Genomic DNA, 26,636 nt, shown 5'->3' with positions numbered 1-26,636 from the left:
TAGTTTTAGAAAGTTTTAATGAAGAACACAGAGGTACAAAAAATAGCAAAAGCAAGCTATACAGAGAATCTACATTGAATGATATAAATAAAACAGTTATTTGCAAAAGCTACTAAATCCAATATCTAATCTGATATCAGAGTTCATAAACACACTAAATTTGCTCTACACAATAATCCAATATCTAAGCTCTGATATCAGAGTTAATAACCACACTAAATCTGAGCCATGCAATCCTGCCACTTTTTTTGAACTTTTCAAGCTGCTGAAGGGTACTGTGCACTTTTGGGTGGACTGAGGTTATCCTCCGGGACAACTGCCGGCTCCTTTCCTCTGGGTTCATCCCCACCAATGGCCTGAAAAGGAAAAGACACATTTAGAAGCTAGATCATCCTGCTTAGACCTGCAGAATTTTAGGGCTAGTCTAAATGCATAACTGCCGTTAGGTTGAGTTTGATTCCCAACAGTCCAATGCTCTCTTAGCGCCACTTCTGTGGAAATAACGGTACATATTAACATCATTTCATAATAAATGAACTTTCAGAAGAAACAGACACACTGCAAATTGTATGAAATGCTTCACTAAAGAAAAAGCTAAGAACACAAACTGTGGCTGCAGGACAAGCTGAACTGTTATTGTTCATGTAAAGCACTGAAAGAAAAATCAGGGTGTCAGTACAGGCCTCTGCATAAAATTTAGTTGTGATACTGTATAAACTCATGAAAGGGGTGCACTTTTTTTTAATTTGGGCTGTGAATTTGGAAGGTGTGGTCCATACATGAATTTAAAAAAAATAACGTATAACCATGTTTTTTAACTATGTAGTTCAAAACGAGGGGCACCCCATTTATGGCTGCAGCCCTTATACGAGATTATATGGTAATTAGAATTCCATGGGGTTGGATTTGCTGGTGCTAAATATACACACCGTGCCTTTACCACCGCGTTAAGCATTGCAGCCATTATCGCAAGGGATGAGTGCATGTGCTGTACATTCTGAAAAATTTGCTGTCAATGCACGCTCTAAATGTCTGCACCACCATGTACTTCGACATTTCTGGTAAAGCTAGGAGGCTCTGCATACACAATAATTTGTCTTTTACTAATTAATGCCACTAAACCAATAAGCAGGTATTTCAACATGGAGATACATTTGCTGTCACAACACTGAAACTGATATCTGAAGTAGGTTAGCCAGCATGTTGCAGAAATGGAAATGAAAGAAGAGTTCGAAAAGCCTGAACACACAACTGCTACATCTTCAGAGCCTTTTTCCACTTCATTCTTCTGTCAACATTATGTCGAAGTACAACACATTTATGCACCTGCCATGAAAATTAGAAATAAAGATAATATTGATTTCAACCCATTTGCAAATTTTTCTGAGAAATTTTATCAGAGTATGCATGAAATTTACATTATTTCCAGACTCACCTGTTGGGTCGAAAGTTCTAAGGCTCACTTTCAATGCAAAATTCAGCAATACCTTTGGCAGCATGCAGTGCTGGATGTTTGAGACATGTCGTTTTGTCTCTACACTGGCAGCATCTACCGTTTGATCAAGGTATATAATCTTGTTTCAAGCGCATTCATCCTCTACACCCCCGCCACACAGTAGCTGGCTCTGGCCTCACATTGATGTGCAGCGTCCCAAGCACTACACTTCCTCTCTGCTGCATGCATTGCTGCCTGGGAGTGATATTTCTGCTCGATTCCAGTTTTGGCTACGTGACGAGCTAAGTCTTCGCAAACTAAGCACTTTCATTTGTGACCTTATGCTCACCGAAACGCTCATATAGTCTAGAGAGCCCTGTACCTGCATGGAGCCTTAAGTAGTCACTGCAGGGTTTTCCCAGTGGTAGAGACGGAAAGGCTCACACTTGCACATGCCTGACCTTCTCTCCACGCCTTCCTTTGTGCCTATCCCTTACCTACGCTCAATGTTGATGACTGGCTAAGCCTAACTGAGGTTTGGTTTATGGGGTTTAACGTCCCAAAGCGACTAAGGTTATGAGAGACGCCGTAGTGGAGGGCTCCGGAAATTTCGACCACCTGGAGTTCTTTAACGTGCACTGACATCGCACAGTACACGGGCCTCTAGAATTTCTCCTCCAAAGAAATTCAACCGCTGCGGCCGGGACCAAACCCACGTCTTTCGGGTCAGCAGCCGAGCAGCCTAACTGAGGAATGCTGCACATAGCTCTTAAAGTAGTAGTACCTAGTAGTAGTTGGGCTGTTCACTCCCACCACTGCACACTATTCCAGTTTATGGACGGCATTGCTTACCAAGAAGCAGGCTCAGAATGTTTCTGAGGCTCTTAAAGCTATGCTTTAGGCCCCTCGAGCCTGCCCAGCTGCACTGCAGGGCAACAGGCTTGCTTACTGTTGCCTTCAAAATTCGCTGCACAGCACCCTTTGCATCTGTGCCCCCTTTTAATGCAAAATATGAGACCTGGAAAAAGAAAAAGGCTGCACTGAAGTTCAAGCACATTACGCTCATGTAGACGTGCTGGCCCTGCCAAGTGCCTCAACCGCAGAAAGGGTTATGTGCATAGATTTTTCTAAGTTCACACTGTTGAAATGCATGCGTGTTTAGTCTATCTTCAGGTACAGCTCTGGTATACCAATTAAAGGACTATAGACACCAAATTTTTGCTTGAGTGTTTTCTTTCAGCTGATACCTTAGACCTTAATATACATGGATCAGCACGTGTATTCACATAAACGACCATTATATAAATTGTAATTGCATTTCTTCTCGATTATGTTTTGGCTTCACAACCAAATGATGGCTGTGAAATGTATTTGGCCGTCAGGTCACATGAGGTGTGAAAAAAGTGGCAATATAACTGCTGATATGCCATTTGTTGTCGTCCCAGCTCTCGAAGCAGACTGGTTTAGGTGTTGTAGTCGATTAAAACTATGTATCAGCGTTAATATTGCAGGTTTCTTCTTCATGCCTCGAGCAACCTAAAAGTCCACCACACATCACAGCCATCGTTCAATTGATGAAACCAAAATAGCATGAGCGCATGAGAAACCAAAATATACCATTCATGTATTTTAACGTCTAACGCATCATTTGAAAGAAGAAAACGCAACTAAAATGAGGTGGCTATAGTCTTTTAACAATACTTGAAACAAATAGCTGAGGTTTGTATAATAAAGTGTCTACAGCCACGAACAAGCTTTCCTTAGCTTCAATTTTTTCCCCTGAAATTTAATTAGTGCTCACATTGCCTCCGACATAAAAGCTCTTTGCGGAGTTGGGTTCCTACATGAATATATATACGCTAGATCTCTCAAGTAAAATGCTCTAAAGGACCAACTACATACCAAAGACTGCATGTGCTGCTCATCTTGCAGATAAGCGTCAAAAGAAATTAGTGCCTCCAGCGACACTACCGGCAAACCAGGGCAGTCTGCTGGCAGCCTCAGAGCAGCTTGAACTGATCTGCTGCGTTGCTCTTTACGCAGGTCATTTACCGTCACGAGGACGTCTGCAAGTTTTTTCATAACTTCTTTTTCAAAGCATAGAAAGTGTAAAGGAGAGACATGTTTAAGCACTTCTCTTTTTAAGATCATCTCTGAGCAACGTAAGTAAAGAAAACTAATCTGTCGACACTTCACATCTCGAGCATCTTCATTGCTGCGATTCGCATTGCTACCACTGAATTTCACTCAGTGTAGTTGTGAACTTCTAAAGACGCTGTGCCATACGACTACCCTCTCAATGAGCCATGCAAGCTACTCAGAGCAGTCATCACCGCATTTTGCATGTACAGCCAATATATCTTTGACAGCATTGCGACATGATTTATTCCACTTAAAAAGGGCTGTTCATGAAGTTTTTTTTTTCTGGAAAGATTGAAGAGGTATTAGGTGATACAACATTTCCTGTAACTTTGGAAAACGAACTCGAGATCCGTCATCTTTATCAGGAACACAAAACAAATCGAAACCATTAAACCACGACACAGATGCATTTATATTATGATTTAACTGTAAATTGAAATATATGCTTGCTCTTCTTACAGATCTGACGTCGGTGAAGCTTTTGAACTGCGTCCAAAATTGCCTGCAATGTCGCGGGTTGGCTTGCTTCCACTGCAAATAAAACAGTATCCTAGTGTAAGCATTATTCTCGTCCCACAAAATCCTCACATAATGAAAGGGCCCTTTGATCACTTTCTCATCGAAATCTTGTCATGCTATGGTTGTTGCGAGGCAACACCCAAGGAATGCACTCCCATCAAAATTTGCCAAACTTCTCGGCCCTGCCATTGAATACGCACATTGTCAGCCCATGAAAAAAGCCAATGGTCATTGAAACAAAGTAAAGCATACGGGAAGTTTCTTCTTTCCATTGTTGTGTTCATCAGTCTACAACTAGTTGTGCAATTTTCCTTTACATAGAAAAGATTTCAACAAAACAGAGGAGAAGGCAATCACTTCTCCAGCCTTCTACTTTTATGCATATCTGGACAACTACTGCAGCGACAGGCAGAGCACCGTACGAGATATGCTGAGGTCATAGGTTCAGATCTCACCAGCATTATGTGGTTTTCTTCTGCTCTTTGCTCCATATATCTCCCATCTTTGAAATGGTTATGCTAATAATTTCGCACCAATTGAAACCATCATAAAATTGGCCCCCTATGCTTCTCTCGGTTTCAAACACTGTCAGCTGGTTTCAAACACTCCGGTACCCTTGTCTGCTAGCAGCCCTCTCTACGTACAACTGAGGTTAAGCTTCTCAAAGTCTGCTTGGTTGCTCACTGGAATAGAGATTGCTAAATAGAGATTTCATGAATACTGAGGTATGGTTTTAGATTGCCAAGACAAACAGGTTAATCACAGTGAACATAATTTTTTTATAGATTAAGCAATTTGTCATTCTTTAAAATAACAGTAGCCTAACATACTTTGCTGTGGTGCTGCTGTTTCTGCTGCTGGTGGTGGAGACACCGCAGGCAGCTGCTGACCTAGGGTTGCTGACAGCCGAGGTATTGCAGCCTCGCTGGTCTCCGTCCTGGACACTGGAACCGGGAGGAGTTCTGGTTCCCTGCAGGCGGTTACAAAATACAACTACATGCAATGCTTTCCATGAGAGCTGCTCGTAATAATCCTGTCAGCTCCATACGAATTTAAAGTGTTGATATTCAAGTACTATAGATCACAGTCAAGGAAGCAGTGAATGGACTTCTCATGGTTCCCCTATTAGCACCTATGTATGTCTTTTAAAAGTCGGTACAGAAACAACAGGTAAACTTTGGCATAAAACTATTCTTACAGTTTAAATTAAAGTATGATTCACCCACTGAATGCGCAGTTTTTACTTGTTGTATTCACTGTGCATTTTAAATCTGGTTGCCAATTTCTAGTAGCCCTCCCTACCTGTCAGTTCACGACAATGAGCCTGCGACTGGGTTGGCATTGGGCTCAACGGCTGCCGCACATGTGGTCTCGCAGAAGGTGGCGGTGGCAGCCTGCGAACTGTTTTTCATACATAAGAAGGCCTAGGGGAGTGAAATACTGAGAATTTCTGAAAATTAAACAATAAACGCAGCAAACAAGCATGCAGGAAAACTGCAAGAATAACATGGGCAAAAAGTAGTGAACAGTTCAAGTCAGCTCTTGAATATACCATTGAGAATGAAGACACTACTAGGGGTTGGGTACCTTTTAGCTGGTGTGGCGGCTCCACCACCAGGCCCTCTTCATCTGAGCTTGAAAGCAAGCGCCGCTTCCGAACTTTGCGAGATTGCCTCTCATGATCAGTGTCAAGAGTCGAGGTTTGATGTCTTTTCGGCATCAGTCAGTCTGTCCAGTGCCTCCTTGAGGATATCTAAACGGGCGTGCAAACCTAAGTCAGCAGTTAATATTATTTCGCTAAGAATAAACATTACCTTTCGTGGCGACGACTCTAACTTCATGGAGGCTCCATTTTTCATCAATCAGCTTCCTTGAGGTCATTGCCTTGATGGCATCCAATTTTGTCTTAGCCGGAGGCCAATAAGCAAATGCTGATGTTGCATCATTCAAAAGCCATGACGATGGAACAACATATGTGCTCTTGTCACATAAAAACTCAACCAAATGATACCTGGGGGGGAAACAGAATTAATATTAGATATAACAAAATTGAGAAAAGCTGCAATTTTTCGTTACATCCAGTTTTCATGTGAAATCTTGGAAGGACTGTGCAGAAGAGAAACCAGAACAAAAAGATTAGATGAAATGGCTCGGCAAATGTTCACAGTAAACCCCCGTTACTCGGAAGTCTGAAACATGGAGACAATTCGTGATTACATTGACAGCAGACGTTTAAAGGGAGACCCTGGTCTTTAAAAAAAAAATTTGATTAATGAAGTCAGGTATGCAATCTTCACGGAACATGTATTTTGCCACGCTGATTCGAAATATGTAAAGTATGTAAAACAAGCCCTTGTGCACTTATGCAATATGTTAAGTTAATTTTTGGAGCTTTCAAAAAAGTTTGCAGTAGGGAGCTTGCTAAAAGTGCGCCATTGGTTTGCCTTGACATCAAGGAATGAAATAAGGGTAAAATTATCCTGCTGTCTATCATAGAACTTGAGTTAAGGTTTCTAAGTTGCCACTCCAGAAACCAGTATACCAACTTTCCTTGCCATTCCTGAAGCGGCAACTTCAAATCTCCATAACTCAACTTCTATAACAGACAGGATGATAATTTTGCCCTTACTGCACTCCTTAAAGGGAAGCTGAAACGGTTACCGAATTGTACGGACGCTCGCTCATTGAAATCACCTTCTGCACAATATGTAATTCCGAAGTTTTTTCGGCGATTTATGCTCTAGCAGGCTCGCAATACTCGATTAAATATTGGCCGTTGCTCCGCCCCTGCGCGCGACACCGGCGGGAGGAGCGCGGGCAGAGAGAAGAAAAAAAAAAGAAGCGAAGCGGAAACTACGTCATCTTCTGTATCCCCGGTCCACTCTTCACTTCCTTTCAATGGTTTTGCCTCGTTTTGCGGCGGTTGTGATCCTTTTCGCTGTTTGTTTCTCCGCTTTTGTGTGCACTTTTTCAGCTCTAACTGCACAGAGGCTGCAAAGTACTTTTCCTGCATGCTTTGAGCATCATGCCGTCCTTCTGTTCGGCGTACGGCTGCTCAAACACGAGCGGACGCGATGATGTTATATTCCATCGGTTCCCTAAAGAGAGGAAGCTTGCAGCTCAGTGGGTGGCTGCTGTCAAGCGAAAAAACTTCAAGCCGTCGAGCAGCAGCATGGTCTGTTCGGAGCACTTTCGTGACACGGACTATTTTCAGAGTTTGCCGCTCATGCGCGACATGGGCATCTCAGTGAAGAACGCACGGCTGAAGCCCGGCGCAGTCCCTTCTGTCTTCGCGCACAAGCCCAACGCATCACCACCACCACGACAAGCTTTCGCTAAAAGAAGAAGACTAGAGGTAGGTGTACAAATTCGCGTAAACGTGCAAAAGGGGGAGGGGGGAATTGCTGTTTTAGGAGAAGTTGCGCTTGTCGCGTCCGTATGCCCGTCGCGAAGTGCGGAAACGTGCAAGGGTGTGCGCGCTGTGCGGAGCCCACGAATGCCATTGGCGACGCTATGTGCTGGGCGGTTGCTGTGGGATATCGTAAGCACCCGAGTTGCTTTCGGCGGAATTCAAAGGGACAGGGAGAAGCACAGAGAGAAGCGATAGCGAGAAAGGGAATGGGAGAGCTATGCGAGTAGAAAAAGTAAACAGGTATGCGCTGCTCGCGCGCGAGTGACCAGACACTGTCGGAAATAACTGCGCGCATGCAATAACTGCACATATATATACAGAATAAATATACTGCGTGCAATTAATCGCGCACACGGCACCTGCACAAACGGCGGGGTTATGGAGGGGGATGCTGGCTGTTACCGTTACATTTTCGTCGTGCGCTGACTGATACTGCCGCGTACTCAAAGGATGCGGGTTCGATTCCGGCTGCGGCGGCCGAATTTCGATGAAGGCGAAATTCTAGAGGCTTGTGTGCTGTGCGATGTCAGTGCACGTTAAAGACCCCAGGTGGTCGAAATTTCCGGAGCCCTTCACTACGGCGTCCCTCATAGCCTGAGTTGCTTTTAAACCACAATAAACCAATACTGCCGCGGGACCTTTGCTACCGGCTCTCCGCCGCATTTGATCTTCAGAGGGAAAACGCTGATATTCACAACTTATGTCTGTACCAATCGCTTTGACAGCAGGAGTAGGGTGTGTTTTGTGGAGTGGTATGAAAAGACAGGGAATGAAATCTCGGCCTGTTTTATCTCTTGTGCTATAATTAGTCATGAACCTCTGTGTCTTGTTCTTGCAGACATTGGCCGAGCTGCTAAATGACAGCACGGAAATTCCAGCTGAAGCAGCACTAGAGGAGGACAGCCATGTGCCTAGTCCAGGGCCTTTCATCTTCAGCAACTCGCCGCCACCAGCGGCATGTGAAGAGAGTTCTCTGGCAGATGCTGTACAGCCAGACACACCGTGCACCCAGATGGTTGTTGCACAAGTTGCAGAGGCCAACACCAAGACGGCTGAAACAGCCACACAAACCCCGTTACCAGCAGAAACGTGCAGCCAATCTTCGCAAATTAATTTGAAAAAATCGACCTCAACGAAGAAAATCCAGGCAAGGTCTCGTGGTGTTTCTGTTGGTAAGTTGTGAATGCTGCAGACTCATTTCGCAGTTGTTCAAAAAGGATGCCTATCAAAGATTTAAATACAGTGTGCTGCTGAGCATGTACTTTTGTGCCCATTACAAATAGCTAATTACTGTGCGAGTTGTGTTTATGCACACTATTCCACTTATACCCCTTGTGCACCTTCTTTCAGGTATCCAGGTTGGCAGCTGCACTGCTGATGTGGGAACACAAGTAAATATGGCGCACCCCCGTGTTGAAGCTGAAGCTGTTGATTTTGTTGATGAGCCTGTGCTCGATGAGGACAGCTCCGACGATTACAGCCCTTTGGATGAGCTGGAATCAGAGTACGTAAATTTCACAACGTTGATTCCTGCTTAATTGTCTCTCTAGAAGTAAAACAACTTAGCTATGTAGAAATGCATAAACTAGTTAGCTTCTCTAAGTGCTGACTGCCAGGGAAGATTAGAAATTTGCATTCTTGTTGCATGGATGTCCGCTGTTACCTCAATTTTATATTGGACTTTTTTCCAGGTTCGAAGCTGGTGGTGCATCACAGGAGCCATGTCCCGAACAACATACGAGGAGCCGCATCTTTTTAGTCAAAGAAGAATTTCTGAAACAGCTTTTCACAACCTGCAGAGTCTGCCTTGCACCTTGTGATGTAGTGATGATTTGTGAGGGGACTCTGCTGCAGGTGCAGAGTCAGTGTGGAGCTGGCCACTATTTTTCATGGTCAAACCAGGAAATAGTGCATCAGCAACCTACTCTCAACCTGCAGCTGTGTGCAGCCATCCTTTTTTCAGGAAACAATGCCGCTACCACTCCAAGGATGCTGGCTTCATTTGGTGTGCAAGTGGTCACCAACCGGACATTTTTTAATATTCAGCGTTCTTACTTGTGGCCTGCAGTCAAAAAAGTAAGTGGAGGCTCCAAAAAGATTTTAAAGTTCTTCATCCATGAAGTGTGTGATTTTTTCTTTAGGTTTGGGAAGAGCAAGCTGTGTTACTGGCAGAAGCCCAAGAAAAGGCGGTGACACTCGCTGGTGATGGGCGTGCAGACTCGCCGGGGTTTAGTGCAAAGTTTGGCACATATAGTCTTCTAGATGTAGAACGCAACAAGATACTACACTTTGAAGTTGTGCAGGTATGTTGAAATTTCTGCTCTCATTTTACTTGCTGCCAGGGCTTGGCGTTATTCCTCACCATTAATTATGTTCATAATGCTGCCCTTTCATGGCGTGCCATGAAACCCAACGCAACACTTTTCTTACATGTAAAATTGCAGTAACATAATCGTATCTTTCAGTCCAATGAAACTGGTGGCAGTTGCCGGATGGAAAGAAGGGGCCTTGAGCTGGCTTTAGCATACCTCGAAAGTCACGGCGTCAGAGTCCAAGGAATGGTGACGGACAGACATTCACAAATAAAAGCCTTCTTCAAAAAGGAAAGGAGCGACATCAAACATGAGTTTGACGTCTGGCATGTAGCAAAAGGTACCATGAGCAGTCTTCATTGCACCTAGTGTAACAAGATGTTTTAGACAATCGTGATTTCATTCAGTCAACATCTTTCAGGGGTTTGCAAAAAACTGCAGATAGCTGCCAAAAAGGCTGGCCAGGAGGAACTTGAGCCATGGATTCAGTCCATCAACAATCATCTTTATTGGTCGGCAGCATCAAGTGATGGCCATAAAGAACTGATTGTTCCGAAGTGGACGTCGCTGCTTAATCATATCAGAAATATTCACACACATGAAGAGCAGCTTTTCCCAGTGTGCTTTCATGGAGACGTTCAGCCCAGAAAGTGGCTTCATTCAGGTATTTTTTCTGCTCGTTATTTGGGGCAACTTTGCTAAGAAGTTTTTGAATACCTTTTTACTCTCCTGATAACTCAGTGCTTTCATGTGACGAGCCTTGTCAAACTTGAATCTGAGGCATTGCAAATTAATTGAAACATCACTAAGGTGTGTAGATTGTGAGCACATGTAATTGCGAGCAGCAAGGCAAGCAGGTTTATAAAGAACTCCTTCCAGAATTTTGGCTCACTAGTTACCGTCAGCTGCAAAGCTATGGATTGCAGTTTGCCATTCAAGATGTAAACAAGTGACCTTTAGGCACCATTGACTTTAGAAAATGGATTCATCAGAACAAACTGCTTTGTCTATAGGGGAAACAAAGCTGTTTATCTTTTTCAAGTGTGCATTGCAATTTCATTTCTCTGTAAAATCCGAAAATACTGACATGCTTATTGCGTAGCTTTGGTTTCTCCCGTGGCAACTTGTAATTGCATTAGTATATTCCACAAAATCTGACTCGTGACAAGTTTGTGGCATTGTGTGCTCATGGTTGTTTCTAAAGAAAAAAAAATGGTTATACCTCACTTTTTCAAGACTCCAAGGCATACAAGAAGCTGAACGAGATTGCAACAGCTAAGGTTCTCCTATCTGACATGCCACAGCTCTCAACAAGGTTTCAAACCTACGGGTTGGAAGCATTTCATGCCCTGCTGCTGCATTTTGCTCCGAAGTCCTGCCAGTATTCTAATCCTGGAATGAAAGCCAGGTAAATTCCTAGACTTAATGTTCTTAGCATTGTGGTGAGCCTGATGGAAGACAATCGTAGTTACTGTATAAAGTGTTAGTGTTGGGATTTTTCTAGTTGTGCTGGCAACAGCGACCAGACACACACCAATGGGCATGATTTCTTAGCCAAAATCGGGCAGAATTATGACTACAGAGGGTACACTTGCCAACATCCTTGCTTTTCGGAGTCAAGCCACTAGAAGCAGCCCGTTGTGCCGGGTAAGCTTGTACAAAATAATTAGTGTCAGGACGTAGATGGTGGAGATTGCACTAACCCAATAATTGCAAACACTTCTAAACTTCGAACGGCTGGTATGGTGTCACGGTGAATCTACCAGCGCGAAAGACAGGGACGTGAAAGGAGACAAAAGTAAATGCAGCATTGTTCGAAAACGCTTTTAGATTTTTACTTGACATTTCAGTCTGTGTTAAGGTTCGTGGCGTTGCACCTATTACAAGATCCCTCAAGTATAAATAATCGGATGTTTTGAGTGCAGTATGAAGTAATTTTAATTTGCTCGCTGAATATGGCTGGAGGGAAGCTCATGCATGTTGCATTGACCCAGGTGATGCAGGTTAAGTGCATTTTTTTATTTCCTGATGAATGCTTTGATGACGTGCACCTTTTCAGGACGCGACTTGCAGTACTTCATTATAATGAGAACTGTGAAAGAAGACAAGCATGCACAACAGATGGTGTGGCTCGGTGGAATGTGAAGTACCCAAAAGCAAGAGGTGGTGCACCTACTGCTTGTCCTGTGAAGGAAAAGCCCACATTTGGTAAGCTCATGGAGCCATTGCATTTCCCCACAGGTTACAGTGGTTTTACTTGCTTACACAGGTTACGTGCAAAAGCTGATGGACTACGTTCAGTCGGAAGCAGGCAAGCACAAGTCAAGAAAGAAGCAGAAGGCGGCCTCACCAACTCCACCGCCCCTCAGCAGCTGCTATCCTCGAGTGGCAAAGGAAGATGTTGTGCAAAACAGACAGTCAAGGTTCAATTTGCAGACATGAAAAACTGTAAAACCTTCCTCTTGCTGGCCGGAAGCTTATTCTGGCAGATAAACAGTGCACAAACAAGGACAAAAGAACACTAAATATATGACTCAGTGCTGTACCAGCTGTTCTACATACAGCATCCATGCAGTCTGAGATGCATTGTGTGCGTTTGTTGTCATGCGTTGTGCAGGAGACAGACTTTGGTAGCATCTGCAAGTTTCGTCTCCTGCTGAATGCCTGTAGATGAACGCACAAGGTGCATCTCGCACTATGGACTGTGTATCTAATACATATCTAGAACTTTTGCTGGAACGCTGTGCTGTATACCTTTTTTTTGTCATTTTGTGTGCGGTTTCCCTGCCAGAATGAAGCTCCAAGGACTAGCCTGCTCACCAATCTCATATGGTTTGAAGCTGTTAATGTTGCTGTTTTTTGAAGTTATTCATGTCTACTCTGCACACCTGTTCATTTATTCATAGCCCTTGCTGCAGCGGCTGCATTTTAATGCTGGCAAAATGTAGAAATGTTTCTGTGCTACGCAGTATCAGTAGGCATTGAAGGACCCAAGGTGGCCTAATTAAACCAGAGCCTTCCGCTACTCCATACCCAATAGTCCACTTGCAGCTTTCAGGCACTGGACCTCGTATATCACACTGCGGTGTACCATTCAGTCTTGTACATATATTCTTTATGCTAAAAGTGCGTGTTGCAGTCATGGGCTTAAATTCCTTTCACCATGTAAGGATATGGCAACATAGCAATTAGCCACAAGGGTCCATCGCACCTGTCAAGAAGGAAAAAAAACGCTTGTTATTTTAGAGCTAAAACAACAGCTGGAGTTTCCAAGTTCTCTGAATCGCTCAAGCGTGTTGTACAGCCGTGTACTATATTTCTTCATGGTTTACTGTGAGTGTGGTTTCTGATGTCATGGTAGCGTCCTGCAATCAGAGGTCCTGATTGTCAAGCCCCCTTGTGTATAAGAACAAATGGATGCATATTCTGAGTATTGGACTTAGTACTCCTGTGTTGTTTTTGAACTATGTGGATACACTTGCTGCCATTGTAATTGTTGCATTCTCCCATGATAATTTGTTCCCAACCAATTCTTTCTGACTTTGGCAAAAGTGATGTAAGTGATTTCAGTTCTTAAAATATCTTGGGAGTACCATCAGTATGAAGAGCCAGAACTTTCATTTTCTTTTTTTGCAGTCTCTCAATTGGTAGCATATGTCGTACACACACTTTCTGAATACCGGTTGCGACTGTGCCATTCTGTTTCTGCAGTGATGTTTAGGTTAAAAAGGCACTTTAACATTCATATATGAATGATAATGTTGATGCTAAAATGCCCAGATGCTTAGAATTAATGCAAAACCCTCCACTAAGGGGTGCCTTTTAGCATCTTGCCAGGGTTTGGCCGGTAAAAATTTATTATACATGTACTGCGTCCAAGAAATATGCGGGTATCAAATGCACTGCCTCTTGTAGCGATTGAGAAATCTGTATTTTTTTATTCCACCTTTTTATATTAACGAGCAGTTCATACAGGAACAGTATTGACAGGACAAACTGGTTATTGAAGCTTTCTTTGCAATGAACCACTGGTCTGTGTTGGTCTACAAGGTGCTCGTCTCAGCTGACTCCATTCATCAATGCCTGCTTGACGGTCATCTGCAAACATGAAATGTGAAGTAGATTCCTTTCACGATGAAGGCACCATCTGAAGTAGGGCTCTGAGAAATTTGAGGCTAAAGGGTTAAACAAACACTGTTTTAGCCATTTGACTATGGGAATTCTTAAGTTGCGGCTTTGCCATCCTTGGTTCAGACTCGGAGAACATTGATGTGCTTGGAGTTGAAGAAATTTTGTATGTTGTGAATGACGATCTTTGTGTTTCAATCAGTGATCAACTGCCTTACAATGCCAATTCTCGCTTCTTGAGTTGATGTGCCGATAAAGTTCTTTGTATCTTGTTCAGCCTGGCATGCTTTATATGTCATGGCGTATTAATAGGGGTCACACTGAGATGAAATTAGTGGTGTTAGTGTCACTCTGACCATTTATCATTCTTCCTTTCTCCTCGCCCAGGTCACTTGATAATATGAAATGTGCCAAGAAATGCACCCACCTTATAGTATGGTTTTCAGCTTTCTCTGCTGCAATATTTCCTTTTTAACTTCTGTTGCGTGCTTTTGGCTATGGTTTTTGTTCCGAGCTTTTCCTTAGGTGCAAGGCCTGCTGATCATGCCACTTGTTTTCTTTCTTTAATTCACGTACTTCCATGATTTATTGTGCTCCAAACAGTTATGCATGTGTACATTATGAAATGTGCCAAGAAATGCACCCACCTTATAGTATGGTTTTCAGCTTTCTCTGCTGCAATATTTCCTTTTTAACTTCTGTTGCGTGCTTTTGGCTATGGTTTTTGTTCCGAGCTTTTCCTTAGGTGCAAGGCCTGCTGATCATGCCACTTGTTTTCTTTCTTTAATTCACGTACTTCCATGATTTATTGTGCTCCAAACAGTTATGCATGTGTACATTTTTTTGCAACTGAAGCAGGTTCGTTGCACTTGACAAGCGCCATTACCTGGATTCTTCCAGAATATTGTGTGGTGCTACACTTTTAGAAGCCTCTCTTCTTGTGATTCTATCTGCCTCATGCAAGAGTATTTCACTGTTACAATCTTTCTATGAAACTGTTTTTTACGAGTGTAATTTTAATTATTAAGACTATTGTAGTATTTAATGTAGGCTGAAATTTATTACTGTAGCCTGTAAGGAAGTTCACTCTAGTGATTCTAATTGTGGTAGGGAAGGGAGTGAATTTTAAGGGAGGGTAAACATAACAAGAGGCGACAGGTGAGATTATGAAGTTTTTGGGTACAGTGGTCACAGCTGACATAGTACAGTGTTAATTATTTACATGTCATTGGAAGAGGACTTTGTTCTGTTGTAAACTGAGTGGGTTGGTGAGTTATGGTAGTAATCTGTTGCCTGAAGTGTCCCTGCTTATCTGTGTTCTTGCACTGTTGATGTTGCAACATTGCAGAGCAAAACCAGACCATACAGAAAATAGCTTCCATTCTTCCTTGTTTCAGTGAGACTGCTCTCATATTTTATAGTTCAGCTCTGTAGGAAACTTGAGGGATGCCCTGTCCATGGCATGTTTTTGCTGTTTCTTGTATGTCTCCACGAACGAAATCAGTATGACATCACTAATTACCTGTGAACCACAGTTCGAAGCACATATAGGTAACACCAGCTGAATATAGCCATTTCTTTCTTTGCCTTTGAAGCAATGTGTCACGGCTTCTTGTCAGTGTAAAGACACTGTTACGGAACACTGTGTGATGGAGATTGTGAGCTAATGCAGTGCCCAATTTGGAAAATGGCGAGATTATAAATTCAGGCGCTGAAAATCAATGTGGTGCCATGAATGGAATTTGCAGATATGAAAATGAAAACACTAAAAATGAAACAGCTGGAATTATCATTGTATTGTTGGGAATGGGGGACTACAATCTCGTTCTCATGCAGCTCATTCTTAGCATGGTTTCTACAGCCCACTTGGTTCACATTCTTACTGGTGAGATGTATGCTGACTTGCAAAATCTTTGCAAATAAATTATTAATTTATTGAAAGCATCTGTGTGTTTGTTACGGTTGCATATTTATGAAGCACTCTACATAGAACTCTGGTCTTGCCAGCCATGGATGAAAATTTATTTCATAAAGGTGCTTGGCATTTGCATGAACTCTGAAAGGAGGTACAAATAATTGAACATTAGAGGAATGGCTTGTGTGCATAGCTATATAGGCTTCATGATGTGTACATACCTCAGCAAGTGTAAGGATGCTTGAATCCAGTGTAAGTGCCATCTGGAGATGGATATTTTTTGCGTATGGCACTGACCACGCAACTCGGCAGGATTCTTCTTTTGTGCCTGCCCAGTCGCTTCCACACAAGGTGCACAAACTGCCTATAAGCAGCGTACCTCATCCTCCTAAAATAAAGAATGCAGGTCAGTGAAACTGCCCAAGCTACCATATGTGCTCCTTCTCACCTGTTCACACAGCCCCTGTCGTTTCTCGATGATGTACTAGTTTCCTGTTGTGCCAGAGCAACTTGAAGCACAGCTTTATTTAGGCACACATCTTTGAATTTTTTTGTTGATGTGATGCAGCGTGCCTGCTTCTGCTTTCCCGTAATTTCGGGGATCTCTTGACAACAGGAGCTGTCTTCTTCCTCACTCATTACTGAGCAGTGCATGCAGGAACACCTGAGGTGGAAGGTAAAAAGCTGTGGTAATGTTTCAGTGCCGAGACTAGGCAAAACGTCTAAAATGGTGTTATGCATTACTCTAAAAATACGAAAAACAAACGTGCGCAAGCCGAATAATTTACGTTTACTGAAAGAACCTATGTTCAAGACCGACTGCCATACGCAGATCATGCTATCTGTTTAGTTTATTGGGGTCTAACGTCCCAAAGCGACTCGGACCATGAGAGACACCGTAGTGAAGGGCTCCGGAAATTTCGACTACCTGGGGTTCTTTACCGTGCTCTGACATCGCACAGTACACGGGCCTTTAGAATTTCGCCTCCATCGAAATTTGGCCACCGCGGCGGGGTCAGATCATGCTATCATACGGCATGCGCAAATACTGGAGTAACTGCCTGTTCCTCGAATCTATTTGTCGATAAAAATTGTATTTACAACTGGGATAGTGTATTGTGCTAACGCGCTCTAAGACTATCCGCGCTCTATGCCTGCATTACACCTGCGTACTCCTCGCAACGCAACGCAGTAAACAAATGCCTGAATGAGACACTTGCGCTGTCGGACCTCGTCAGGAGTATCGCAGTATCAACAAAGCAGCATTTATACGCGCGGGAACCGATTAGCAATCGAGATACTTACCAGTTCACATTCCCCACTCGTGAAATCGCTTCGTCGCTTTCGCTGGTAGCCAACGACGAACTGTCGCTCGTCGGGAGTGCACTAGAATGCTCTTGTGGGGATGCTTCAGGTTCAAAAAGGTAAGGGGAAGTACCGAGCTGAACTGTGGAATAAAAGCCTTCCATAAGGTAAAATAATTTAGCGCAGATTCACAATAAACACGGGCACACGTGCTCGATCCTAGTCACCTGCGTACCGAACTGGCCGCGGCAGGAGCGACGGTACCCGATGTTGACGTCACGAATGTTTCGACCAACCACAGGTGGCGACGGGGCTCGCCGCGCTTGCCTGCGGCGGTGGGCACTTATTTCTGCAAAACAAAGCTATTTATCGTTCTCTACGTTTATTTTCAATGTGATATTTGAGTTCAGGGAGCAGGAAAGTGCAAAAATGCGTCAGAAACTCGTTTTTTTTTAAAAGTGTTTCAGCTTCCCTTTAATGTCAAGACAAACCAATGTCATGCATTTCAGCAAGTTCCTTGCAGGGAAATTTTTTTAAATGGTCTCTCCAAATGACTTGCATAACATATTTCACAAGCACACAAGGACTTCTTTCACATGAAACTAAATTACATATTTAGAATCAGCACACAAAAATACATGTACCTTGAAAATTTCATAATTTTGAGTTCATTAATAAAAAAAAATTTTTTTCAAAGACTAGGGTCCTCCTTTAGCTGTAGAAAATATGGCACAAGCTGGCTCAAAACATATGAAAAAGTGGAAAGAAAGCTAGCCTCTTTCCAAATGTGAGGACCATACCCTTGCAGGCTATGTCAGAAGACGCATAAGGCAAGAGCTGCTGACAAAGCCCACGACCAGCATAACAAGAAACTGTGGAAGAATTGCATGGATGGTTGTACAGGCTTTCAACATGCTCAAGCTCTTCACCTATAACAATAACCTCAGATTCACACTGCAAAAAGTTACAGATGCCTATGATACGACCATCTTTCAAGAGTGCAAATCTCTCAGGCCCTGCAGTCGTTAAATCTGAATTAGCAAAGCTTGCCTTTCGGAACTGTGCTTGACACTGAATTCCACAAGTCGGGCCATCAGAATGTCAAGATGACAGAACTATTCGGCAGGTATTGGTTGTGATGGCTGCTGGCAACTTCGTAGGGGAGAGGCTGTGAATTTCCTCAACCCATTTGACAAGCTGTTCAAGAGGCTTTCTGCCTGTCCGCACAAGTCGCTTTACCTTTTGCAGGTAATTTTCAAAAGGGAAGGCACTAAATGTGTCCAGTGGACCAAAATGCAGGCTATCACTAGGCAAATGGACCAGGTTGTGAATACTGTACACAGGAAACTCATTGCCATACAGTGAGATTCCACATTCCACAAAATAGTGCATTAACTGTTCTGCATACTGAACACGACACCGTAGAGAGGGACACACGAGGAGAGCCACCGCTACATGAAGGGTCAAAAAGTGCTCATACAGCTCTGCAGGCAGAATGTCTTTCAGCACAAGTGGGCCAGCATAGAGAACAAAAAAACGAAATTCTGTAGCTTTCCACCGGTTAACTTCATCTACACCTCGACATTTTCTGGGGAAGTCTTTTGGAATTTCACACCTCAGTGCATGAAGGTGAGCAGATAACCTACCCACGCGAGCTGAATTCAATCGCACAGACAGGTCTCCTTTCAGCCAAATTAGCATCAGTCTTCTTGTGACACCTAAACATACAAGATGCATATAATCAAGCGGAAAAGCTGTTACCATTCCCACTTCAAGTGCCACAAAAGGAGAGTGGCCTTTGTGGTGGTCTTCGTCTTCCTGCTGTGCAAAGGCAGAGTCAGTACGACGAGGTGCCCTAGTGTTTGGAAACGTCATGCGCCCACGAAAAACACCCTCCGACGTGCACTTCTCACACCCTGACCTAGCATTGTGAGCTTTAGTTGCCTTCAGAAATGCTCTGGCAGGGGCATCACATATAAATGCTCTCAGCGAGACATTATCGTGCATGCTGCTGTGCCATCTTCCTGTGCTGAGGACCTCGGACAGTTCCTCCACGAATGGCTGGACAAATTCATTGAGCAGAGGCTTACTGACGCCACAAAATGCCCCAACCAAACAAACGCTGTCATCCCTGCGGTGTAGCGGATGATGCAACTCCACAAGAATGCACCAAAACTCCTTTCCACTGCTTTTGAACAGTGGAAGGCCATCAACATTAAAGCTGATTTGGCAAGCAACACTCGGTAGTGGCTGCATTCGGTCGAGTAGAGTGGATATGCTCCTTTTCAAGCCGAAATGAAAGTACTGCCCATTGCTCAAACGATCTATGTCTACAACGGATGGCATGGCAAGAAGTGCCCGTGCAGAGCCTGGCAACTGTGGCAATTTAGATTTTAGAATTTGCAGCAGGCTGTCAATGCTTGCATGCGTTATGTTGTTCTCTACAGCCCACCTCCTCAGAGAAGAGACAATATCTTCAGGTTGACTGTCAGCGTCGACAGCTACCCCATTATCATCAGATGAGGACAAACTGTGACCTGGACTATGTGCCTGATCTTGAAAGTTCCGCAGTTCATTGGACACACCTTCTGATACTAGAATTTGAGCTTCCTCTGTGTGCTCTTCTGGCTGTACATGAGATTTGCTAGCAGGACCGTTGTTGGCAAACTTATCAATACGAGATATGCTTGCTTCAGCTTCTGCATTAATTTCCCTCCTTTGCCTTTTCTGTGACAGTTCTGCATCAGAACACCTAATCATATTGCTTCTCGACACTACCTATATGCGATTAGCTAGCTGCTGTGCACCACTACTGAATCTCGAAATTCACCTTTCAGGAGGAGCTGGCTTCCAGTTCTCGAGATTCATCCTGGAAACACAGAAATTTAAAGTGCCACAAGAAATTATAACGCACAATTCTCACAATTATAACGCACACTCTGCACTTCAGATAGTGTACAACATACCACGATTCTGATCAAGACATGGCCAGGTCAGTGTTGACATCCTTCTGGCATTAAAACATTTCAGCAAGACTGACAAGGCAATAGAGTTACAGAAATCTGAAAGCCAGCTTCCTTGCACCAGAAAAGTCCTTCACCATGGGCACTGGTTTTTGGGGAAGAAATTAGGTACATCAGTGAAGAGTTCCACAGTCTGAGAAATGCTGAGTCTCCTTCACGTTCCTGCTTTATGCAGCTATTGCATTTAAGGTATTAAGCACAGTTCACCCAAGCTACTGCTTCGCAATGGGGGATAAAACAAAGCTGTGCAGCATTCAGTGGCTCTGCAGCCAAGGCTATGAGGTAAGGGGAGACGGACTGTCTCCATGCCATGGGAAGTGCATGTGCATGAGGCTCACAACGGAAATCTCTAGCGCGGCTCCAAACTTCTAGCTGCAGGAAGAGCAACACCACCCCAGTGAGGTGTTTTTGCTTCGCAGAGAAGCTGACTGCTAATTTCTGCACCCCCCAATATGCAATCAGTTTTATTCTGTTTTGCTACATCGCTGGCCCTATTTTAATATCCATGCCATACGTACAGAAGCAGCAGCAGTAAATGCTTAGGGCCTTAAGTTTCCTAACGCTATTTTCAGATTTGCTGCTACATGTCCACATTTAATATAATTTTACACAAGTCACAATGATAGTAAACGCTTGCAAGGCAGTCAAAAATTTTACCCGAATATAAACACTGATGAGTGATTTTGGGAATGTTGCTGAAATGCAATATAAAAATTATTCTGCTATTGTTCTTTGACAAATCAAACAGCCATAAACTCGCATGTTAGCATACAAGCTGAGATATCTGTCAGAAGTGCTGGTAAAAATGGAACCCTTCTCATTAAAAATGCAGAAGAGGTATGTCCAATTTGACTGAAAGTTGACCATTTGCTACTTCATTAACCATTAAACATTTGCTACTAAGTTAACTATTTGCTACTGGTTAGAAAGTTCAATTGTTACTACAAAATCATGTGCTTTTTTGCGAGTGTAATCGGGACAAGAGTACACACAGCTCGGGCGAATGAGTTGTGGTGTACTGATCAGTACGCTGCAAATGGCAGTAATGCTAATGCCATTATATTTATGCGTGTGGCACCGCGCGAATGGCGCTAAAACTTAAGCACTCAGTGGCATTTCATTCGAACGTGTGGCACGGGTATAACAAGAACTGTAAATGTATGTTTACTTATTTTCAATAACATAGCCATTTGGTGCATATCTGTTTCCACTTGCATCACAAAGCAATTGAGAGAACACGGGATAAAATAACAGATGCTTCTATTCATCTTAAAGAACGCAGACCACAACGTCATTTTTGCCAGCGATGTTTGCTTTCGAATCGGCCAATAGCAAGATTTTTTTAAAAATCTGGCACATAAATATGGGGGAAGTGATCGCGCGTATTGCATGCACTCGCAGAAAGAATGAATGAAAGTACATGCGCGCCTAAGTCCGCAAAGCACGTGTAGTCCGGCGCGCCTATCCGAAAAGCACGTGTTGCGAGTCCGGAGTGTAAATGCAGAGGCCCAGAAAACCAATGCACAGGCCCAGCTTTCAAATTTGTTCACTGGCACACGGTGATATTAATTAATAGTTCTTTATACCTCGTTGGCTTATTTCAAGCGCTGGTGTTAATCTGAAAACATTTTTCACACTACAGCACACATAATTTTTTTTAGGGCTATCTTTTTATGCCACGGCAACGTTACCCGTAAATTACTGTGCGACCACCGACCTGCAAGTGCTACAGAACTTGTGACCGCGCCTCAACCACGTTTTTTTTTTTTCTTTCAAGAGTGCTTTCAATTTCGAATGGCAATTCATTTCCGCCAACTGCACAGTGGCGATTGCAAACCTCCGCCAGCCCAGGAGAATGATGATGATCAAAACGTTTATTAAAGCCACAATGCCTTAGTTGACGGGGAAGGCTGATCGGGTCCCTAGTAGTCCGGGACAATGAAAAATAAGTTGGGTGCAGCTTCGAACTGTCTCCAAGCTTAAAATAAGACACATGGCGTACTTGCAGTAGGAAAGATTTTAGGCTTACCTTTATCAACTCCAGAAGACAAGAAGATCTATCCCGAAATGGTACTCCGGGATGTTTCAATCGCCGGAGACACGTTCAGCTCAAATACCCCAAAAGGACTGTCGCAAAACGTTGTCGTAAAACTTCGCAGATCACACAGGCGACAACGAAGCAGGTGCAGAGACGGCACTGCACATTCCGGTGTACCGCGATGACAGAAGTATCACGTGCGGCACACCCGGCGGACGAATACAAAATCATGCTGACAACAAACTTTTCTGCCCAAGTTTATATGCACAGATTGCAATTATATCTATGGAAAATAAGTGGATGTTTTCTTTACTTGCAATATTCGCTCAGATACAGATGGTTTCCACATTACGACTGAATTTTTTTAGGAGAACTATTTCTTTTATCGGCGTTCTCGCAGGCCACGCGTCCGTCCGACCAACACGAAACATGCGCCGGAACACGCCGGTCGTGCGCCGGAATGACGTGCGCGAAAGTGGCGACGAAATAAAAACGATGCACACAGGCGCAGACCCTCACAGCATACATTAATATTAAGGTGAAAGCATTTAATAGCTCATACTGCCGGCCAAGACGAGTCATTACAAGACATGACTAACTAGTCATTAACCATATATGCCATCAGCCATAAAATTAGTCATTAACCAGTCACCGACTAATTAGTGGTAATTAGTAACAACTAATTAGTCATAACTATATGCATTAACCAGTCATAATTAGTCATAACTGGTTAGTCATTAAACAATCATGACTAGTCAGACATGGAATGCCTTTCGCCTCACGCTCTTTAGATCGTCAAAGTGCCCCATGAATTTTTTTTAGCCGGGGTGTGTTATACGAATATTCAGCGAATTCAGAACGGATCGTGCACGGTGGCCAAAGAGTTGCCAAGCAATATGACCAATGGTCGTCCTATTTAATTGCATTCAGCATGGTGCCCAAGTTATCTCCTATCAAGGAAACAGAATCCTGGCCAAGTATGATGGCCACCAAGAGGATTCCAAGACGTGTGCAATGAAAGGCCATCGGACAGTGCTGCTTGGGGCCACCCGAGCATGGCATAAAAAAACTGTAACAAAAGAATGAAAGCCATGGTTGCATGCACTGGAAAGCACAGCGGACTCCCGATTTCTGACACAAGCCATCCAACTCCTAGCAGCTTCACATATGCTTGAGCCACATAGTTGAGATAAGTAGTTGTGTCATTTCTTAGTCCATGTGCCACAGCGCCGTTTCACCGTAATGTTCGACCTACTCGTCCATCAGTTCGTATTATTAAGGTTGTCAAACCACGCACAAAATGCACATGCACATTTAATCGCAACAATGTCAGATGTTGTGGGAGAGATGCCAGGCTTATGGAGTTTGCATGCAGCTTTTTCTCACGTCTCACTGAGTATAAGGCTACTGCAACAGTCAGAGATAGATATGGCAAAAACGTGCCGATACGCAAGAGAAAAATTTATGTGCTTACCTCTGATTGAATTCCAATGTGGCTTGCACTTCTTGACTGTATTTGATGTTGAGACAAAAGTATGCAGCAAAAAGGATCTCCATGGCAGGCAGAAAGCTCAGGCCTTCAAAGCACCTCGCTCCATCAAGCGCCACAATGCATGTAAAATCAAAGACGCTTGTGCCTGAAAAGAAATCTCCTTTAGTGCCAAAAACCGAGTTAGCTTGCTGAAAACTTAGTTTTGCCAAGCTAAGTTTTCTGTGAGCATTGAAAAACCAGTTGAAAGACCGTCTTCAAACCCCCCCGAACCTCGCTCTATTGCTCATTGTTCACCACCAACCAACGAGATGGCGCCACTGGGGCGATAGTTCACCACCAACAAACGAGATGGCGCCACCGGTGCGATGGCGACCTTGGATGGTCTAGTTTTGAGGCAAGGGAGGCATGCAGCAAGCTAGAGTACCGCGGTCGACTCCAGTTCATGAGCCGCGACCGATGGGCTAGGCGGGTCTTTGAATACCTCGCTGCGACATGCCTACGCACTACATGGGTGAAGCGCCTCCACCGGATACAAGGCAAGTATGGCCTTTTCCAGACACCCATAAATGCCGAATCAGCAACGGCGTGGAAACAGGAGGCAAGGAGACGGGTCCAAGAACTGGAGAATAAGCAGTGGCTGCAGGCGCTCGCTGAAAAACCGACACTGGCTGTGTACTGCGAGTGCAAGAACAGCATCGGACCCGAAAAGATCTTTGACAACGGCCTTGGTAGCACACTGCTGTTTGAGGCCCGGGCCGGAGCGCTGCGGACACTGGTGTACCGCCGTCGCTTCGATGCAACATCAGAAGCACAGGCAGCACTATGCCGAGCGTGTGGCAATGCGGAGGAGACCATCGAGCACCTGGTGATGTCGTGCCAGAGACTCCATCCGATGCCGACAGAGGGCACCACATTCCCTCAGGCGCTCGGCTTTCACGATCCTGCGGTGGACGACGAGGGAGACAACTCCAAGCTCAAGAGCGAGGGTGTGCTGCGAACCAAGCGTCGACTGACTCTTTGGTGGCGCACTGTGTCTAACCGCGCGAAACCGCAGAGTCGAATGTGAACGCGGTCGATGAGCGAACTCCTTGCTCTGAACTTTGCGTTTTTTTTATTTTTTTATTTTTTCTCTCCTTTCTTGTGCGCTTTCACCTCGTTTTTTGTTTGGTCTGGGTGCTCACTTTAGTGGTGCCCGCCCGTTACAAAGGGTACGGCCTCAAGTATCTATCTATCTATCTATCTGGCAGAGCAGTTTAATTTTCTTCATCGTCGCCGCAGACGATGTGAATATCCGACTTATTCTGTTCGAATCAGGTAAGTACCCCAAGCAAACGTGGTATTAAACAATTCTGCCGACCAAATGCCATTTCTATGCGAAATTTGAGCTCGAACAGTGAGCCCGTTTAGCTGAAAGAAGCATTTTACGGGGCGCGTTTATTTCCGCAACAGTCGATAGAGCAGACGACAACGGCAAGAGCTCACCTGCGAAAGTCCAGAGGGAAGCGATGTAGTCTTGGTAAGACACCCACGGTACAACCCACGCTGTCACAATGTGCCACGGAGCAATGTTTCTTCACATGCCGCAAGCTCACTGAAATGCAGAGCTAAGCGCTTGAAACGATGAGCGCGAAGCCTCGGGAAAAGGTTTCGCACTGGCCGTACACCGAAGGAAACGCTGTAGCGGTGCAGCGGGGTGCAGATCTTGCCAAACGGTGACAGAGAAGCGACGGGCAAGGACGACAAAAACTTCTTAAAGGAGCCATTTCGAGACCGGCGAGCTTAATCTGCACGCTTTCCAAGGCGCGCCATAGCAGGCAGTTGGAGATATGAAATCGCTTCGTCTCCCGCAGCATGTCCTGCAGCCACTGTGGCCGGGACCGAAACAAGGCCTGCAAAGTAGCGCTGCAAATGCACCGCACAGTCATCAGCAGAGGGCGCAACAAGACCGTTGCAAAAAAATTACAAAATTCGGCGTGATGTTTTGCTGAAATAATTTACCTATTTTATAAAACGTGGTCATTAAAATATTAATTTCTTTTTGTTGTTTAATATCATTTTCATTTGTGCATTTGAATTTCATTATATAAGTGTTTCGGCCGCCCAAAGTGGCTGTGCTGCAGTCGCGCTAGACCGTTTTTGTGCCCAGCCTTCGCCATTCTACATCCACCTTGGTTGTTCTCCCAGCTTCTATCGTTCCGCCAGCTGCACATCGTGAGCTGCTGCCACACTTGCGGAGTGTTTGAAGTGTAGTTCACCGTGTCATCATCGGTGCTGTATCAGCTCCTGTGTTGCCAGTGTCATCTCTTGACCGAACTCGGATGTGGCCACATTTCCATCCACAGCAGGAGACCCCTTTGTACGGTGCCCGCTCAACCCTAGACACCACTGCAGACAGCAGGTTGTGCATCCACCTGTCCAAGTGTAGAACCTGTCCACCTTTCTTGTGAGTGTCGTGTTTTGCGCTAACTTTTGTACGTAGAAAGAACAACCCTGCTAATGACATCCCAGCGTCCCACGTCGTGTCTTCGGAGTTGAAGGCCCACACGCTCAAATGTCCACAAAGGCCTGGACCCATGGTCTCAACAGGCCCTGCGCACAACGATCCGCCGCCACCACCGCGCAGCAGGCCTGCGGAACCGACCAGTCTTCCCGCCCTACAGAGAGAGAGAAAAAAAACATTGTAAGAGGAATTGGAGGCACACCCCAGGATCCCCGCACGACCCCACTGCATCCTTGCCAGTTTTCTGGGCTGCGGCGGCCCGCAGACGCCATCCTGAGCATTGCGCAGAGGATCGCCATGCTGGCCGGGGTAGAGCGACGCCGTAAACTGAAAAGGTCGGGGGGAACTGCTTCATTAAAAACAAATTGTTTCTGGGCTACAGTCGTTTATTCAACTGATTCGACGACGCACAATG

At 44.5% G+C, this 26,636-nt stretch overlaps 3 protein-coding genes across 7 annotated transcripts; 1 reads left to right on the top strand and 2 right to left on the bottom strand.

Annotated features, from left to right (window-relative positions):
- Nucleotides 1-26,454, bottom strand: LOC149353880 (uncharacterized). 4 transcript variants are annotated; one of them, XM_089582923.1, is made up of 8 exons: nt 24,584-26,454; nt 19,999-23,866; nt 5,911-6,107; nt 5,684-5,849; nt 5,399-5,497; nt 4,987-5,066; nt 3,338-4,108; nt 1-2,453 (listed from the first exon to the last, which is right to left on the bottom strand). In XM_089582923.1, the coding sequence occupies exons 4-6, from the start codon at nt 5,814-5,816 to the stop codon at nt 4,987-4,989; spliced, it is 312 nt and encodes a 103-aa protein (XP_089439049.1). In that variant the 5' UTR covers nt 5,817-5,849; nt 5,911-6,107; nt 19,999-23,866; nt 24,584-26,454; the 3' UTR covers nt 1-2,453; nt 3,338-4,108. The 4 variants fall into 4 exon arrangements, with proteins under 4 accessions (XP_089439049.1, XP_089439050.1, XP_089439048.1 ...); XM_089582924.1 differs by having other exon boundaries at nt 4,927-5,066; nt 5,399-5,490; XM_089582922.1 differs by having other exon boundaries at nt 4,927-5,066; nt 24,584-25,811.
- On the top strand, nt 6,969-15,889 carry LOC149353882 (uncharacterized). 2 transcript variants are annotated; one of them, XM_089582920.1, is made up of 10 exons: nt 6,969-7,451; nt 8,347-8,680; nt 8,859-9,012; nt 9,200-9,584; nt 9,650-9,811; nt 9,974-10,160; nt 10,242-10,484; nt 11,057-11,228; nt 11,880-12,028; nt 12,090-15,889. In XM_089582920.1, exons 1-10 carry the CDS (start codon nt 7,122-7,124, stop codon nt 12,260-12,262), a joined length of 2,289 nt encoding a protein of 762 aa, XP_089439046.1. In that variant the 5' UTR covers nt 6,969-7,121; the 3' UTR covers nt 12,263-15,889. The 2 variants fall into 2 exon arrangements, with proteins under 2 accessions (XP_089439046.1, XP_089439045.1); XM_089582919.1 differs by having other exon boundaries at nt 11,880-15,889.
- Nucleotides 8,071-17,514, bottom strand: LOC149353881 (P2X purinoceptor 7-like). The gene is made up of 5 exons (XM_089582927.1): nt 17,404-17,514; nt 17,169-17,310; nt 16,312-16,527; nt 16,085-16,251; nt 8,071-16,004 (listed from the first exon to the last, which is right to left on the bottom strand). Exons 3-4 carry the CDS (start codon nt 16,515-16,517, stop codon nt 16,086-16,088), a joined length of 372 nt encoding a protein of 123 aa, XP_089439053.1. The 5' UTR covers nt 16,518-16,527; nt 17,169-17,310; nt 17,404-17,514; the 3' UTR covers nt 8,071-16,004; nt 16,085.
- Nucleotides 26,455-26,636: the final 182 nt, after the last annotated feature.

The sequence above is a fragment of the Amblyomma mixtum genome, chromosome 3, assembly GCF_055824585.1.
Source record: "Amblyomma mixtum isolate Tamu chromosome 3, ASM5582458v1, whole genome shotgun sequence".
NCBI lineage: Eukaryota > Metazoa > Arthropoda > Arachnida > Ixodida > Ixodidae > Amblyomma > Amblyomma mixtum.
Note: the sequence above shows the minus strand (reverse complement) of the source record. Positions and strands in the feature narration are given on the sequence as shown.

Excerpts from the sequence above, each read along its gene's own strand:
- LOC149353882 (XM_089582919.1), top strand. The coding sequence starts at position 7,122 with ATGCCGTCCTTCTGTTCGGCGTACGGCTGCTCAAACACGAGCGGACGC. Across the intron at positions 9,013-9,199 it reads TTGGATGAGCTGGAATCAGA|GTTCGAAGCTGGTGGTGCAT; the intron begins GTACGTAAATTT and ends ACTTTTTTCCAG. Across the intron at positions 9,812-9,973 it reads TACACTTTGAAGTTGTGCAG|TCCAATGAAACTGGTGGCAG; the intron begins GTATGTTGAAAT and ends CGTATCTTTCAG.
- LOC149353881 (XM_089582927.1), bottom strand. The coding sequence starts at position 16,517 with ATGCACTGCTCAGTAATGAGTGAGGAAGAAGACAGCTCCTGTTGTCAA. Across the intron at positions 16,252-16,311 it reads GACAGGGGCTGTGTGAACAG|GAGGATGAGGTACGCTGCTT; the intron begins GTGAGAAGGAGC and ends TCTTTATTTTAG.
- LOC149353880 (XM_089582923.1), bottom strand. The coding sequence starts at position 5,816 with ATGCCGAAAAGACATCAAACCTCGACTCTTGACACTGATCATGAGAGG. Across the intron at positions 5,498-5,683 it reads GCCGCCACACCAGCTAAAAG|TTCGCAGGCTGCCACCGCCA; the intron begins GTACCCAACCCC and ends TATGAAAAACAG. Across the intron at positions 5,067-5,398 it reads TCATTGTCGTGAACTGACAG|GGAACCAGAACTCCTCCCGG; the intron begins GTAGGGAGGGCT and ends AACCGCCTGCAG.